At 33.4% G+C, this 12,128-nt stretch overlaps 1 protein-coding gene across 1 annotated transcript in view; it reads left to right on the top strand.

Moving 5' to 3' along the window:
* The first annotated feature begins 4,619 nt into the window (after window positions 1-4,619).
* LOC131075075 (phosphoglucomutase, chloroplastic) overlaps window positions 4,620-12,128 on the top strand; it is a 41,323-nt gene continuing 33,814 nt past the window's right edge. The window contains exons 1-8 of the mRNA XM_058011879.2: window positions 4,620-5,206; window positions 5,291-5,356; window positions 5,434-5,478; window positions 5,798-5,890; window positions 5,979-6,031; window positions 8,160-8,211; window positions 8,382-8,450; window positions 8,596-8,664. Of these exons, the coding sequence (XP_057867862.2) occupies window positions 4,943-5,206; window positions 5,291-5,356; window positions 5,434-5,478; window positions 5,798-5,890; window positions 5,979-6,031; window positions 8,160-8,211; window positions 8,382-8,450; window positions 8,596-8,664 (711 nt within the window). The 5' untranslated portion in view covers window positions 4,620-4,942. The remainder of the gene's footprint in view (window positions 5,207-5,290; window positions 5,357-5,433; window positions 5,479-5,797; window positions 5,891-5,978; window positions 6,032-8,159; window positions 8,212-8,381; window positions 8,451-8,595; window positions 8,665-12,128) is intronic.

Raw genomic sequence — 12,128 nt, 5'->3', positions numbered from 1 at the left:
CGCTCTTTCCTACCGATGCCCGCACTGAGCAGAGATTGTAACATTCTTTATTAATAAAATACGGCTTAAGCCTTTTTACCGAACAAAAAAAAAAAGTCTACAATACAAATACACATATTTTTATGTTTTGATTAGTTTTAATATGTTTTATTTTTAAATGTTGCAAGTAGGTTATTATAATTAAAGATGGGCCTAATTAGATATTAAAAAAAATATTAAAACATATTCAATTCTTTTGAAAAATGCATGGTTCACTAGAAGGGAGAATCCTCTCCAAAACGGGTATAATTTTTTTTGAAAATGATAGAAAATTAGAAAAAAGTTGATGTTATATGAAAATTAGTATTCTCTAGTAAGTTTGACTTTAAAACATTATTAAAATCTAAAAATATTAATCAAAAATCATTTTTTTTCCATGCACTAGATATTGAAGTTAATTTGTTTGGAAAAAAATCGAGGAAAAATATATTTTTTTGATCATTTTTGTAATGTCAACTAGACCTTAGCTTTTTTGAATTTTTTAGCAATTCAATATTCTCTTAAATTTATAAAAGAACACAAGTTGAACTAATTTTTGAAAATTTTAACAAATTTTAAGAATAAACTTCATCAAGAGTTCTACATTTCATTAGTTTATGTCATTTGGAAATTCAAATCATAAAGATCACTTTTATGTGGTTAAAGTTAATTTTCTTTGTTTCTTGTTAGCTCAATTCTTTATAAAAGTGTGACATAGGTTTGTACTTTTACCCAATATTACTCAAGGAAATGATAATAACTAGCTACTAGCTCCTATATATATCTTAAGTATGCCTTGGTTGCTACCCAAATTGACTTAGATAATTAATTATAATCACTAGAATTACCTAAATACTCATATATGATTATAATAATGATTTTTTAACTTATTTAAGAGTTAAGATAGTCACAAGCTAGCTACTTATATACTAAAATACAATATAGGTTTAAGGCATACTAAGATAACTAATATGCAATTGCTAAAATTAGAAGGATATTTTTTAACTTATAAACACATTAGTAATCCCTAAGTGGAATTACTCAAATGAAGATGAGGGTTTTCATCCCCAAATCCATTCTTTGTAGTGCACAAATATCCTTAGATGGAATTACTTAGAGGAACAAGAAGGTTTTCATCCTCAAATATGTTTTGTCAAAGGGATTTCATCACAGGGATAAAAGAATGAACAGAGTTCAATCTTAGAGAGCAAATATTTGATGAAAAATGAAATGCTTTCTCCTTTGCCCAAATCTCCAAACCCTTCTTTTATCGATACTTTTGAAATTTTTTTAAAAAAATAAAATAATTTTCCCTTCAAAAAAAGTTTCTAGAAGAACATTTTAAAATAACATCAGTATCACTCTCTACATCATGCTTAGTGACACTTTTTGGTCCCTCTTTCAAAATAATATTTTTTAATAATAAATTACAATTTACTTTTTTACGAATATAACTTAAGTTTTTGGACAACTTTAGTTAAATGACTAAATTCTATCCCTCATATTACACTAATAGCTTATAAAAAATAAATTATTAGGCTAGGGATTTTTCAATTAACATTGCAGAAAAAAGGGGACATGAAAGAATTTGTCTACCTTAATTACTTGGACTTATGTATGAAGAATAAATGATGTTGATGATCATATTTCAAAGTTTGCAAAGGAAACGATATTCTCCTTATATGAATCCCCTAGATGTAAATTAACAATTTGAACATTGATTAGAAACACGCCAAGCAACCATGTACTATATGTAGTCTCCTCACTAATGATGTAAATGCTAATGTAATGTGATTCTATTAGAATTTAATAAACTGAATTTTCTTACTCTTAAACATCTCTTGGATCTTAAAAAGTGAATCAGGGTTTGTCTTACCATACAACATTGCACTCATATTGACAAGTAGTTACTAACTTAGGGAGGGAGTTAAAGTTCTATCTTAAATTTCAATTTGAATTTGAATTTTCGATGTAATTCTTATGTTGTAAATTTGACCTAAGAAAGAAATGGATATACTAAAGATATTAAACCTTGAAGATGTGTAAAAGTAGATCGGGTTAAGTATAATTTATTTGCCAACTTGTACATGGAAACATGGCACTTATATAGTAGAGAGTGAAACCAAAATCATACATAGTTTTTACCCTTACAATTATATAGTCTATGGAGCTATATAATAGAATATAAGGGTTTTAACTTATGTGAGGCTAAAGATGGTGTTGATCTCCTTTAATGGTTTCAATAACTAGGCCCTAGAACGATAACTTAGGGATTGGATATCCATACTAAGTAGTTATCTCATCATTATGAAGACTCATTTTCTGTCAACCCAAGGGTGTATACTTGAAATGGGTCAACAAAGTATATGCACTAGAGACCAATTGTAGCCATGCTATCTAGGATTGAAAAGGAAATGGCATTGGAAGTAAAGTGCATGGAAAGGTAACAACTTAAATTCTAAAAAACAACTATCATCTCAACTGAATTCAAATGAATAACAACAATCCAATCCATGACAAGCAAACATGAAACTACTCTATCTACTTTGGTTGCAGGAATAGTCATAGGATGGAGCTCCAGTGGCTACAGGAATAGTCAACTACTAGGACAACAACTAAATACTGCATGAAAAATAGCTACTGAATACAAAGATTGAAATTCTCACCAAATGGGTCCCCTTAGCGAGTCTTCCTAAAGCTCAATCAGGTACTGGAAACTAGAATATCATCTTATTTATCCAAAAATGCTAGTACATCATAATGTAGCTAAAACCGTTATCCAATAAACTAGAAAATGGAATTATAATATCTGAAGATCTACTCCCTAAGAAGGGGTATCTGAACTCTATTTATAGCAAAAAGACTCCTAACTGATTCTAGCTAACAACAAGTCCACTCCCAAGACATTAGGAGGACACAATTTATTACAACATAAGAAAAGGGGAGAGAGTTATACTCCGAAAAGGAAACAATCAAGCTATTTCTACCGCAGAGCATAATTGATCCCCCTAGATCTACTCTACTACAAGCATGAACATTAAAGTCTCATTATTACTTCCACATGAGCTGTAAATAATCAGTTGCTGACTCTTTCAATGTTCAACCCCGCGTGACTTTGTCTTCAACCAGTTAATTGGCATGAACTCCCACGTTGTGAAGCTTTGACCATTATTGCTTCTTCATTAATTCCTACATCATGACATTAGCGTGTACAAAACAAAGGCATATCTATTTCACATCAGAATAACATTTATTTAACTACATGCAAGATTAATAAGAAAAAATCACATAGCAAGGTCTCCTACCATATTTCACCATTTAATAAAAAAATGAAGTATAAGGGTAAGTTCATGCCCACTTTTGTCAAGTTTAGGATAACAACATAGAACCATCATTAACAAAGTCTTAAGACCTATAATAGTATCTAAACCCTTGACAGAACCAGTAAAAACATAAAAGACATAGACAAAATTGAGCCATTATTTGGGCTCATCAGATGGTCTATTAGACAACTAAAACATCTTTTTGCAATGCTAATCTTTTATTGTGAAGCTTGATGACGAGTTCTTTTATTTTCTCAATTGTCTCCTTTTTAAACAAATCCTATAAAGAAATTGTTGTCAATGAATTTGTGTATTTGACTAAGATGTCCTTGTACACCTAACACTCCAAAATAAAGTGCTTTTCTGATTCAATCATATCAACTATGCAAAAGATACATAGTCTCTCCTCCTATTCCTCTTTTAGCTTCTATCATATGCCCATTTCACATCGAGGATGATGTGAGTTAGTCCTTAATTGGGCTATGAGAATCATTGCTCTCTAAGTGGTATTTGCCCTTATATAATCTTTTTAGTGGTGATCACAAGTAGAGGTAATTTGACTAAGATGATATTTCCTCTTTGTGGCTAATGTCTTTTCCTATGTAGTTGTGCATAATTTAACCATAAAAAATACATTTATGTCTTTATTATTATTTGGGCATGCATTCAAGTTGATATTTCATTTGTTCATCTATATTTTATTTTGTTTTATCCAAGTCCTCTTCATTTGTTTAAAACTTATTCCATAACAACCTTATGTCATCTATTTGATTCGATTTATTCAACTTTTTTATTTTCTCAGATAGCCTCCTAGAAGATGAGCCCTAACTATTGCCCTAGTAAGAAAGGTGTTTGTCTTTACTAGAAGACCTCATAAGAAAGTGTTGCTTTAATTTTGAATTCACTTATATTCACATGCTTTTGAATCCTGTTTTGTTACTAGCCCACAATTCACATAGAAACATAAATAATCATTAAAATTTGAAGAATTTTAGGATTCCATGATTCAATCTCTCTAATTATTTTCTCTAGTGTAAAAGATATTCTCCAAACAAAAACTCCTTTTCCTTATTCATATTTTGAATTAAACTTATGATAAAATCTATTCCAAAATATTTCTACTCGTATATTATTTTCTCAAAATCCACCTTAAAACTATAAATTAAAACTACTATTTTTTCTTTAAATTAAAAGTATCAAAATTTTGATCTCTTACTTGCACGCTCATCTCCCTAAGAAGAGCTTTCGAGTACCTATTCCTTTCATTTCACAGACCATCTTTGACGTTGGGAACGTAAAAATTTCTTCTTCTTCTTCGTAAAAAATCTGATCTTGTATTTTATTCTTTTCTTTCTCCCGTGAGCGGACCTCGCAAGATTTCCAGGGATTAAACGAATATGCTTAAAAACCAAGTTTTGAGGGTGAGACACGTGTCCCGGCCACTGCCGCAGGCAATGGATACCATGGGCGAGACGGCCCGCTGCACCGGAGATTGTGTATAGTCGTCACCTCTGCATGTGGAGATCACTGATCTTTTCCATGCCTTATTTTTGCCCTCTCTTCTCTTGTTGAGCAGGAGAGTGTGTGTGAGAGATTAAAAAATGGGGCATTTGCATCTTCTTCATCATCTTCACGGAGGGGCACACCCTGTACAGGGGCAGGGGCATGCTCATGTTTACACGCAGTCGCCTGCCTTCTGGAGAATCCCATCGTCTTCATCTTCGCTTTCGCTTTCACCTTCACCTTCACCTTCACCTTCACTTTCAGGCCTCAGTCTCAGGCGAAGCCCAATGCCGATCGGAATAGTTACCCCGATCAAAGTATCTGCTTCTTCTTCATCTGTGGCAAGCCCCGAGGGCTTCCAGGTATTTGTGATTCCTCTCCTTAGTTTTACACAATGATGTCTATACTTATTACCACCCACTTTAAGTTGCTTTGGTTGTTACCAGGTCACAGCGGTGCCAACCAAAGCAGTCGAAGGACAGAAGACTGGAACCAGTGGACTGCGAAAGAAAGTAATTTCTCGTGTAAACACCAACACTTGTTTATTCTTAAATCATTTTTTTTTAATATTTTTGATCTTCTGCCGCAGGTTAAAGTGTTTATGCAGCGAAACTATCTTGCGAATTGGATTCAGGTACCTCATTCATTATCTTACTCACTTTGGATTTCGTTAGTTTCAATTTCAATCGCTATAACTGTTTCCGACTTGTCAGTTTTAGTTTCAAGTAGTAAAACTGTTTTGATCAAATTTTTCATATTTTTTGAAAGAAGTATCGATCTATAAAATGTGCTATTTTAGCGTATATATTTCCTATTCATTTAGTCGCTTTCAGAATGTAGTACGTTATGTTAGGTCAGTGTGAAGCAATTAATTTATCTGTACGATAAGTATAATAGGAAAGGAAAGGAAACAGTGAGACAATAATGAGGATCGATTTGCATTTTATATACAGGCTCTGTTCGACTCTTTGCCAGCGGAAGAATACAAAGGTGGGTTGTTGGTTCTAGGTGGAGATGGGCGCTATTTTAACAAGGAAGCTGCACAGGTCTGGTTTTTGAATCCAAACTCCACAGATTTTTGCCAGGCAACTAAAGTTTGTGCTGAGTGTGATTCTTGGTTAAACCAAAGTGCAGATCATCATAAAAATAGCTGCAGGCAATGGCGTGGGGAAAATTCTTGTTGGAAGGTAATGCCCAAAGGTTATGTAGTGCTCCTAGTGTGCAATTTTTCATCAGAACTGTTGTTAGCACAGTAGCTACAGGTAGCTGTCATGAAATTTTATCACTATGGTAACTGTCAAGAAATTTAATCACTACGGTAACTGTCATGAAATTTGTACTTTTAGAATATGGCACTTCCTAAAATAGGTCCGCTATGGTTTTTAAACTTCCTCAAAATATGTTGTGGAATCCGGTTGGGGCAAACTTTTGGAAGTACCTTACATTGAGATCGAAAAGCAAACAATGTTACTTGACTGATAAAATCGGAGAGTTTACATGGACGATGGAGAAACCTAGAGTAGAAAGTATGTCTTCATTTCTGTTCTTTTATTACTTTACTATTGTTCTAGAGAATGCTCTAGTCTTAAGATACAATATTACTGTGCTTTAGGATTGATGCTGCTATACTGATTGCATATTTTGTTATGTCAGAGATGATCTCTTATTTGGTAATCAAGTGTTACCATGGGACAATAAGCTCAGTACTAGACTATTTATGTATATTTGTTTGATCTAGGTGACAGCTGTACCATAGAGGGTTTACACACCATTGCCATAGAGCACATTGCGACGATAAGAGAGTAGGTGAAAAAGATAGTTTCAAGCTTGCTTTTCATCTTTAGTGTTTTCTTTGTCCTACAGAGTTTTGACGTTCTACATTCTTATCCAACAGTGTGTCCTTTCTGTCAAAGATTTGTTGTTTATCTCTTCAGAGTCTTTTAATCTTTCTGTTGTCTTATTTAAAATTTCCACCATATTTCACAAGGCAATAGGATCAATCACCCGTGTCCTCTCTACATGCATCAGGGTGGATGAATACTTTATTTTATACTTTTATGCCAGGGAGAGAAAACACTGCTTTCTTGCATAGGATTTCTGGAGGCCCTTTACCTACCACCTTTCATATCCAAGCCGAGTCATTCCCAACCATAGGTATCTGGTCATTATAGAAGATCCCAAAACTGTTTGGGTGATCTCTGGACATTGCTGTTTGCATTCTGATGGAAATACATCAGTAAATTGATATGTGGACAACAACTATTTCTGACTTAAAAATATTTGTCAATAAAAAAATCATTTCTCCATTAAAATTTAGGACCATGTAACTCAATGAGCCCTGGAGTTGATTTGAGTAGTTTGGTAAATTCAACTTTTTTTTTTTGAAATTTGCCATTCTAATTTCTAGCAGTGACATTCAAATAAAAAAATAAAAAAAAGTTGCAAGTTTAGATATATATGAAATCCTCTGATATCACAGAAATTTATGAGGGAATGTTGACCTTAGTTGCAGAAAGTTGAATCTTTTAAAAAAGCAATTTATTCTGATTAATCTTTGTTTTTTTCAGTTAATTTGTCAACCCTTTTTTGGTCAGAAGCAAGATTTGATTGTGATTAATTTCTGATTAAATCTCCCTTTTTAGGGAATCGTCAGTTGTGTCTATAAAATCTGCATCTAATCAATCCTGCCATTTTTTTACACTTTGTTTTTTTCAAATTTTTTGTAGTGGTTTCAGCAATTTAAAAAATCCCTAACCCTAACTTTACCTTATTAATTGAAAACTCTTTTTCTTTTGGTTTGTTGAGTTGTTCCCAAGAATTTCTTTTGCTAGTATGAGGGGAATTACTACAAATTTGACAACAAGGGGGTTATCAATACCAGTATATCAAAATCTTAAAGAATGCGAATTACCAACTAGATTCTTCTAATAAAAAGGACCAATTCCTGTGAATACATGATTCTATCAGGATAAATCTACCAGCATCCTTAATTCAAGGTTATTAATTAATTCTTTATGTTCTGCTTGTTGATGACTCTGGTGAGAAATGGCCTTGTGGAGCCCATTTTTGTTGGTTGAGGTTGGAACAAAATTATAAACAGAAAAATCTGGAAACTAATTGATAATTAATATTGCTTATGTACAACATGTTTTTTTGTCTTCCATGACAATGCTGAAAATGATAGAGAAATTTGATATTTAATTTTTTAATTTTGATTTAACACACAACTTAGTCCTCGTTTCTTTTTATTAGCATGATAGTAATTTAATTATGCAGCATTTGGGCATGAAATCTGACAAGCTGGTTCTATGACAGGGATGGGTTGATGTCTACACCTGCAGTATCTGCAGTTATTCGTAAAAAGAAGGTATCCCCTATTTTGATGTTTTAACTTTTCCCTTTTTTTAGTTTTACACTTTTTAACAGCTGTAGCATTTATTTAATCTGCCCATGATTTTTTATGCACATTTCAGCGGCTGTGCAGAATGAAGTATTAACTTTATCTTGAGCTATTGAATAATATTATGTTTCAAACAGGCTAATGGAGGTTTTATAATGAGTGCAAGTCACAATCCTGCAGGACCAGAAAATGACTGGGGTATAAAGGTAGGTATATTTAATATTTGAAAGGGATTTGCTATCCCTTTTGGCTCCACTTTGCCCTCTATATAATGACATTTTTGTATAATTTCTTTTGCTTTTACTTATTTTTTTTGATTTTACTGATCATGCTTTTCTCTCATTTATTTAGTTCAACTATAGCAGTGGACAGCCTGCACCTGAATCTATAACAGATAAAATATATGGCAACACCCTTTCTGTAAGTATTTTCTAGTCATGTTCACAAGCAATATTTGGATAAAATTTGGGATGGATCAAAATGTGGCGCTTTATATCACTGTCCCAGAGCTATCTTATATTCACTTGTTTTTGTTGTCAGCAGTTTTGAAATATCCCTGGCTTACTTTGTAACAGAATTTTCTTTAATTTCTAGAATCTTCACCAATAATACACTCAGACTTGAATAAATTTTCAGATCACAACTAAATTTGATATCAATCTAATACTACAAGGATCAATCACAGATTTACATCCAATGATGACATATTAAGAAATTCGCAGAATTAGAAAATCAATGCCTTCGATTTATTATGAGAGAATTTCAGAATCACAGCTTATCAGACACAAAGAAGACTTACACAAAATCTCCATTGATTTGTATTCCTTATAATTTCTTTCTTGGCAACGGAAGAAGAGATACAGGAGTCGATATAGTTTGGCATTGGAAGTTGCCAAACTCAGTCTCTCCACACCACGTAAACTGGCTCCAGCGGCTTCCCGATGTGGAAATATCTCTGCCACAAGGTGCTCTCAACAGGTTAATATGGAGAATAATTACCACAAACTCCTCCAGTCGTAGCACCTATAGTATGCTTGCTCACTCCCCTATTCCTTCAGTGAAGTCACCTTACAAGAAGAGCTCAGTCTTTGTATTGCATTCACCAATCTTTGAAATTATCTTATGACCCCTTGCGGCATCTCTGTATGAAATTATTATTGTGCCTCAACAGCAAACAGGCAGCTTTGAGGATTATATGTTGCAACTCTTGAATCAAAACCCAACATGCTTCAATGATTGGTTTCTCTAATATAAAGGCTTTTCATGGCAAGGGAAGATTATATCGCACCATTTGTCTACAAATCAAGGCCATGTCCCATAATCGCAAATGCCTTGCCAATGGCTTCGATCAAATGATGAGACTCACTGCTTAGAATATTAATACGCTGCCATACAAAGAACAGTCAATATAGGATGTCAATAATTATCACTCAGGCCACGCTTAGATGAACTAGGAACCTGTGATAAAATAATTTCTGTTATTTCCTTCAAAGACAATCACTCCTAAAGCCCACGATAGATAATGGTAATGAAACGGCAGAGCAAATACTGAAATTGTAATTTGATCGAGCTAACACACAGCCAGCTCACAACCATATAAAATGTCCTTTATTTAAGATGGAAGATATTCAATATGAAACTATATTGAGCCTCAACACCTGCAAATATCTTAATTAATAACTGCAAATTTGTCTCCAAAGGAGACTTCACAAATTTGGCTCAGATGTAGACTCCGTCACCCTTTAGGAAGAACTAGGGTTTCATCTAGCCCTTCTGTCACACTCTTGAAGGTTTTTATCTCCAGAAATTGTCAAACATTTATCAAATCCAAAAGCATGAGGAAACCATCACCAGGAACCCCTTATAAAGGTCTCCAGGAAGTATCGAGAAGATAGGAGGCCGACTTGGGAAAACATATTTAATAAAGTGACATAATAATATTTAATTATATTATTATCATTAAATTGATTAATATGAAGTCGTCATTTAAATATTTCATTTATTTTTGACAACTTAATAAAAATCAGTTTAATTAATTGTCACTTTAAAAATTGGGAACAACACAAGTTTCACCGAAGGCAATATGTATGTAGCTTGGATTTCAAACAGCACTTATGTAATTAATTTTCTCGCGTGTGAACTAGTCAGTTGAAACAATTATTTTTGATTGTAAAAAATTAGCCATTGTGGCAGCCTAGTGGTTTAATGTAATGAATAGTAGCAGTCAGTAGGGTAATTAAGGATCAGGAATTGCAATCTCCAGTTACCTGGAATATTGTAAATGTAGCCATTCAGTAAGGGAATAAGCAAGTCTTTCAAGGGCTTCCACTGGCACATATTTACACCATTTGTTTAACAAATTTCATAAAACATCACCCCTTCCGAAATTAGTAGAAAAGAGCTGCATAAACCTTCAAAGGATTTAAGCATTGTGAGGTCCTATGCTCGGTGAAATTCTGTTGAAAATATTGATTCCGTTGAAAAGTGTTTGCATTGCTGCAAAGGGTGCTGTTTTTTTGTGTCAAAGTGATGCCCTTTGAAATGGGTGTTATGAGTATTTTCTCAGCGAGGCTGACACAACTCACAGAGATCCAAATTGCCATCCCTGCATGTTTAATCAGTGTTTTTTAGCAAAAAATTGCGCTTGTAATTTATTTTGTGATTTGGGTTATAGTTTGCTGTTGTGCTGGTCCTGTGGGGTTTAGACAAGAGATTTATTATTATATCAATTATTTAATTTTATTTAAGCATCACATTATTTCCACCATATGAACACTGTAGCACTCAGCAACAGGTATGCTGGAATATGCATAATCACCTCAGGTCCTCCGCACCTATAGCATGTATCTCTAAACTTTGCATGTACAAAGGTAGCCTTTACACATGCAGTCATGGCTGGGGTAATTTAAGTCCTTATGTGTTTAATTCCTTGAAACTACCTTTAAACACGGAAACGATTGCTTCAACTTTCAAGTTGTCCTATTACACACTCAAGAGTAGCTATTTTGTAAGGTCTCTATTCCTAGATTCCTTAAATCACTGAAATGTTTACTTGATCTTGGCTATTAAAAATGATTTTCATCAATTTCATAATATCTTGTATTTGTTGCATTGAGTGGATCCTGTAGTTCAGATGTAAGGCAATACAATTGTGGCCATAATAATTTGATAAAAAATTGTAGGTATGCCCCTCCCTACTACTGTGGAAGGCTGAAGCCATGCTAATGTTGCTTGGTGTAGAATGGAAAAATTAGAGGTCAAACAAAGACTTCATCTACCTTTTTAGAAGTATAATTTATCACAAATGCTGTTGTGAATAGGGTAGTCTAAATTTTGTTCATTGCAGCCCATTCTTTTCTTTAAAATTTCTGTTTGTTACTGTGCTTATATATAAGGTTATCTAGGTAAATGTAGGAAACCAATTAGGTGCCTTGGTGATTAGGATCATACTATTTGAGCTATTTAGGACAATTTACATTTTTTTGTAACTTGCTCTTATCTTTTTTCCATATTGAATTCCGATGATGACGGTTTTTCCTTTTGATTTGCATATATTTCTCATTTAGTGCAATGATTAAGATCTAGGCATGCAAGTTTAGAAGCCATACCACAAAAGTTTGCTAGTTAATCCTAATTTAATGTAATAAAAGATATATATGTTCGGAGGATATAAAACACTCTGTGTTGAATTTAGTCTTTTAGATTAATACAATACTCAGAAAATAAAAATTTATCTTAATTTTCAGATTAATATTGATTGCTGTTAGTGTTAGGATTTTCCAGAATTAAGCAAAAGTAGAGAAATGAACAGAATGAACTCACAACACACAAGTACCCTGGGAAAACCTCTGAGGAGGAAAAACCCAGCAAGAAAGATCCTCAGA

Source organism: Cryptomeria japonica, chromosome 3 (genome assembly GCF_030272615.1).
Source record: "Cryptomeria japonica chromosome 3, Sugi_1.0, whole genome shotgun sequence".
Lineage (NCBI taxonomy): Eukaryota > Viridiplantae > Streptophyta > Pinopsida > Cupressales > Cupressaceae > Cryptomeria > Cryptomeria japonica.
The sequence above is the reverse complement of the archived record's forward strand: the minus strand, read 5'-3'. Positions and strand labels throughout refer to the sequence as shown.